The 6,000-nt window shown below is 43.8% G+C and overlaps 1 protein-coding gene across 5 annotated transcripts in view; it reads right to left on the bottom strand.

Moving 5' to 3' along the window:
• Nucleotides 1-1,229: 1,229 nt before the first annotated feature.
• Nucleotides 1,230-6,000, bottom strand: part of FTCDNL1 (formiminotransferase cyclodeaminase N-terminal like) — a 116,041-nt gene continuing 111,270 nt past the window's right edge. For all 5 annotated transcript variants that reach the window (XM_075317586.1, XM_075317589.1, XM_075317587.1 and 2 more), the window contains one exon: nucleotides 1,230-1,666. In XM_075317586.1, the coding sequence (XP_075173701.1) occupies nucleotides 1,230-1,666 (437 nt within the window). The remainder of the gene's footprint in view (nucleotides 1,667-6,000) is intronic.

Raw genomic sequence — 6,000 nt, 5'->3', positions numbered from 1 at the left:
ATATACTGTATATTACAATGCTTCTTGAATTCACAAGTAGTATTGTATTTGCAAAGTTTATTGAAACGACATTAACCATTTAAAGGTAATCTGTCAGGTGAAATATACATCCAGAACCACAAGCAGATCTGGATGCATATTGCTAATCCCTCCCTAGCAGTCCCAGCCTATAGTAGCATAGATAAAGGGATCTTTAGAAAAAGTATTTCTAAAGATTCTTTATAATATGCTAATGAAACCAGGGACTAGTCACGAAGGTGTTAGTTCCCTTGGCTAGTTGGGCCCCCTTAGCATGTAATCACGCCTCCGTGGGCATGGTCACATGCTAATGAATGCACAGCGTCAGAGGCATGGTCACTCTCACTTCTCTGCTGCCACCGCTTTTCGGCTCAGTGCGCTTGATCAGAAGTCTCTGGACTTCTGGTCATGCACACTACACCAGTTTGAAGCTGGGAAACGTACACCTGGTTTCATAGAGCGCATGACTACAAGTCCAGGGACTTCTGATCAAGCGCACTGAGCCAAAAACCAAAAAGTGGTAGCAGTGGAGAGGTGAGCGCAACCATGCCTCTGATGCTGCACATTCATTAGCATGTTAGCACACCTACAGGAGTGTGTTTACATGCTAAGAGGGCCGACTATCCAAAGCAACTAATGCCCTTGCTACTAGTCTCTGGCCTCATTAGCATATAATAAAGGATCTTTAGAGATACTTTTTCTAAAGATCTCCTTATATTTGCTACTATAGGCTGGGACCGCTAGGCAGGAATTAGGATTATGCACCCAGAACTGCTCATGGTTCTCGGTGCATATTGCACCAGACAGGTTCCCTTTAAACTTGATACATTACGAGACTATAATCATGATGAAATATTTTCAAAGGTCTGCTAGGTTTGCAGCATCATGGATTGTAATGTGTTTCTTTTCAAGGTAATGTTTGCTACATCTCTAATACATGATTGCTCAAAGCCAGACAGCGGCTTAGGAAGCATTATATAAGACAGTCCATAAGAGGCAGGTATAAAATTATCTATTTTACGCTGTATAGTGAAGACAATGTGTCATTACTAACAAAATACTCTCGGCTCGGGGTCCACCTAATGTGACTAGGGCTAGTAAGAGCATCCACCAGCACTCAACACTATCAGGGAGATCTATATAGCATGTTTAGAAAAATGAATCCACTGGAACAAGATGTACCATATGTCAAACTTTATTACTAAACTTTTTCACATAAAAGCTCCTTGTCTTCTTTTCCAGAATTCATTTATTCCATGTGATATGGCATATTCTGCTGTGAGCCGGCACTTCTGGGGTGTGAATCCAACAAGAGCGGTTCCTACTGTCTTTATACCTCTAGAAGCTGCCAAGTATTGAACTTTAGCTTCAATATGTCGAGGGGATATATAAGAAAAGGTATCTCCACATATTTTATAGGAGACAAATTTGTCATCTTTCTCTCCAGAGATGCCCTCAGTAATGTCTGTGAAGCTCTCAACATTACATGCTATCTCTACCAGACCTTTATTAGGGAAGGCCATTGCTTGCACTCCTTTTAGCCCTCCTGTTCTTTCACGAATGGCAGCCGCTATAGCTTTTCCTGAGGACAAGTCCTGTGAGTCCAGAGTAATGTTACAGTTCATTACATAAGGGCTGGCGCCAACACCTATAAAAATGAGATTATTCGTTTGAGTCACAGAATAGTATATAGTAACAAAAAGGAGACAGTTGCACTCAGTAGTGCTAACATATGTGGAACAATGAAAATGGGAATATAGACATGCATTATAGAAAGTAGCATTTCTGCTCACCTAATAAAGTGCACGGTGCAGAGCAGCTCCATGGACAATCCAAAACTAGAAATAGTACCAGCACAAATCCGTAAAAAAAATTTTTTCAAGTTTATTTAATGCTAAAAGGCATAAAAACAAGAAGGTAGGTGGATTAACATAAAAAATCTGATACAAGACAGGTACAGGTAACACATTTCTGGGCCAGAGTGTTCCTTCTTGTTTTCATGACTTTTTACATTTAATAAAATTGAAAAAAATTTTTTTACGGATTTGTGCTGGTACTATTTCCTATTTTTGTATAAAACATGCATTACTGCTATGAAAAATATGTAAAAATTGAGATATTTAGCACACACAAATGGCCAGTTTTATGTCAGCCCAAGAGCCAACGGCAAGGCGACCTCTTTTTGTTGGGTCCCTATCAAACTAATACCATTAGTTTTAAAGGGACCCTATTGTAGACAAGCAATGTGGTATGTTATCCTTAGGCTCCCAGTATAAAGAAATATATAATGTGTAGTATATGCTTTTTTTTACGATAATTTAACTTCAGATGAGAAACCTAACACTCGCACTATTACCACAATTTGTTGGACTGACAACAACAGCTTCCACTATGTTGGAGGAATTGTGTGGCGCAGACAGCACTCTGTAAAATATTGGAGTCTGATCATGTGTGCAGTTGTTGTAAAATGAAAATGATGCACTAAGAAAGAAATTTATATGTCTCATGTCTCATGCAGGTGAGTGTATAAATCGGATGTGTGCTGTCCGATCAGATAGCACACTGACCCATTGTATTCAAAAAGACTGTTCAATTGACCAATTTCTCTCCTGTTCCGACCATCCATGAGAAAAAATTCGCACCAGTCTTAGGCCCCTTTTACATTGCATTCTGATCTCCGTTCACTGGTCCCGTCATGGATTCCGTCCAAAACCTCCGCAAAATGGGTTTCGGATGCATGTGCAGACGTGTCCATTGTCTATAATGTCACCGTGTGCTGTGTCGTGCACCATTCTAGGGAGTATACGCTTTGCGGAGGTGGACACCCAGATGAAGTCTACTACATCTGGGTGTCCACTTCCAGAAAGTGTACACTCCCGAAAATGTTTCAAGACAGAATGGAACGGAAGCCCCGACGGGACCACTGAACGGAGTTCAGAACACAATGTGAAAAAGGCCTTAAGGCTACTTTACACACTGCGATATCGGTCCCGATATCGCTAATGTGGGTACCCGCCCCCATCTGTTGCGTGACACGGGCAAATCGCTGCCCATGCCGCACAACATCGCCCAGAGCCGTCACACATACTTACCTGTCCGGCGACATCGCTGTGACCGGCGAACCGCCTCCTTTCTAAGGGGGCGGTCCGTGCGGCGTCACAGCGACGTCACTGAAGCGTCACTGAACCGCCGCTCAATAGCAGCGGAGGGGCGGAGATGAGCGGGACGTAACATCCCACCCACCTCCTTCCTTCTGCATAGCAGCCGGGAGGCAGGTAAGGGGAGCTTTCTCGTTCCTGCGACGTCACACGCAGCGATGTGTGCTGCCGCAGGAACGAGGAACAACTTCGTTACTGCTGCAGTAACGATTTTTAAGAATGGACCCGCATGTCGCCGATTAGCGATTTTGCATGTTTTTTCAACGATGCAAAATCGCTTATCGGTGTCACGCGCAACGGCATCGCTAATGCGGCCGGATGTGCGTCACAAATTCCGTGACCCCAACGACTCCGCATTAGCGATGTCGCAGCGTGTAAATCCCCCTTTAGATGAGACTTGCCCATTCTCATCTAAGGGTGCGTAAAAAAAAAAAAATTGGATCTTGCACAGAACATCCATGTGACATCTGATTTTTAAAGATACATTTCCATTATTAACCTAGAATCATAAACATTTATGAATGTAGATATCCTGTATACAAATGAATCCCACATGGATGTAACACAGACATAAAAAATGAACAAGGATAACACACTGATGAAATTCCAATGAGTTTTCTTGATGGAATTTGGACAATTTTACATACATGTTCTATGCAAGTACTTTTCAAAATTATTTGTAAAGTTGTTGTGAGTAACAACATCAATACCACCTATCATCACACACCTCACCAAAGAGAAGCAACTCCAAACATCACATTAAGGGTGTGTAAATTAAATGTTTGATCAAATATAGCAAGATAATTTTCAAATTTATAATTTTGCACAGCTCCCAACTGATGGTATAAATATCCAAATGGCCTCTGCCAGAAAAAAAGTTCCCCACCCCTGCCGTAGACTGATGGGGAAAGCTCAGACATCTCTAGGCAGTCACTACATGAAAAAAACAAATCTGACCAACATCTTCTTAAAGAATTAAGGTGCAGGCTAAATATATACAGTTCAAAAAGTGCACTATATGCCTCAATGTTTTATATTTTACATGGTAATGAAGTTTACAATTCATACATTCAATATTTGCAGATATTTGGATTCACTTGGTGCTGCTGCACTCTTATGATATGTATATGACATGCCCGTACCGGGGCCTGGGGATCTGGGGATTATTCGTTACCGGGCCGCAACTCTGTTCTGTCTGGGAGGATGTCACGGCGACAGGGACTGGTTCCATGAGCCCGGCGGTGTCGTTTAATGGCTGATGATGGTGGGGATTATATTTACAAGGGAGATGTTGCGACGCCACCTGTGGTATGCGGCAAGATAGGTGCCGCCGCTGCAGTTCAGTTTCCCCTGGAGCCGGTGGTGACACAGCAGAGTTGGAATCACTATCCACAGGTAGAGCTGGGCCCCAGGGCTGTTGGGAGTAGTAGTCTGTAATGGCGGGGGTGTAGGGCCGGAGGCACAGGTGAATAACAGTGCGATACAGGGATGTAGTCTCAAGGTTTTTACGCACTGTAGCAGGTTCCAAGGTAACACGACTAGTCAGTGACCGCCTTTGGAGTGCTGGGTTCCTCAGTGATGGGCCCCAGTCGATCCAGAGTAGTTCAGAGATCAAGACCAGTGCACCCTTCTTATGTTCCTTCCCTGGTCGTCTTCCTGCACTGATTTCTCTGCCTCCTGTCCCGCACCTACGCACACAGTGCCCTGAGCCTGTGTCCGCGGACCCTACAGGGTGGCTTCAAACTCTGTCCCTTGCCCTCTATGGTCACTTTCCAGCGGATTCAGGTGCGGAGTTGGCTTCGGTAATAGCTGTATCCTTAGCCTCCGGTTTTACTAGATGAGCACATTGGTTCTTCTCCTCTAGCCTAGGGACCAGATCCCCGTTTGAGGTCAAAGTCCCTCCACTCCAATGTGTAGTATGTGGAACGAGACCACGGGGGTATGGCATACTCCCCATGGGCTCTAGGACTCCTTCTCTCTTGTGCCTGTGCCGAGCTGCAGCAGCTCCAGACCACAGGTCTTCACTCCTCCACTGCTCCTTCTCTACTCTCTCTTTCTAACGTGTCCCCCCATTCACTAGCCTCCACCCCCAGGCTGGGTCGGAATAGGGGGAGGGAGGTACCACCACCAGTGGCTAGCTATACATAGCTTAGTGGCACCAAGCCCTAACCCTGGCCTGGTGGGGAGCTGCTAATTGAGGGTGTTGTGTGTTTGTGTGTACACTGGTGGATGACCTCTTCCTTACCCAGGATGAGGCACCACACCTCTGGCTGAGATACAGTACCTCTGTGGCAACTGAAGCCTCAGGGGCACTCCATACATGCTGCAGTCACATCAGCTTGCAAATTTTTACACTAGTTTCATTCTGTTAGAAGATGCTGGGTTCAGGGTAAATTAATACATATATCGCATGGTGATAGATAGATATTTTTTTTAAAGTCTTGTTGGTAAAGAGACAAAAAGTTGCAATGCTTTTGCACAAGTACTACTTGAAACAAGTTGTGAGCAACTTTTTATCAGCAGAAAATATAGAGGGGATGATATATTCTACCTTCAGTGTCTGGCTGACATGGCTCATCCTATTGATACTTGATACACATAACACCGTGGGCAAAATAAGCATTGAACATGTCACCAATTTTCTAAGTAAATATATTTATAAAGGTGCTATTGACAAGAATTTCTCACCAGATGTTGGTAACAACCCATCCAAGCCACACAGGCAATAAAATCAAACCATAGATGTCCATAAATTAAGATATGTGTAATAATGAAAAATGACACAGTGAAAAGTATTGAACATGTGAAGAAAGTGAGGTGAAAA

The sequence above is a fragment of the Anomaloglossus baeobatrachus genome, chromosome 7, assembly GCF_048569485.1.
Source record: "Anomaloglossus baeobatrachus isolate aAnoBae1 chromosome 7, aAnoBae1.hap1, whole genome shotgun sequence".
Lineage (NCBI taxonomy): Eukaryota > Metazoa > Chordata > Amphibia > Anura > Aromobatidae > Anomaloglossus > Anomaloglossus baeobatrachus.
Note: the sequence above shows the minus strand (reverse complement) of the source record. Positions and strands in the feature narration are given on the sequence as shown.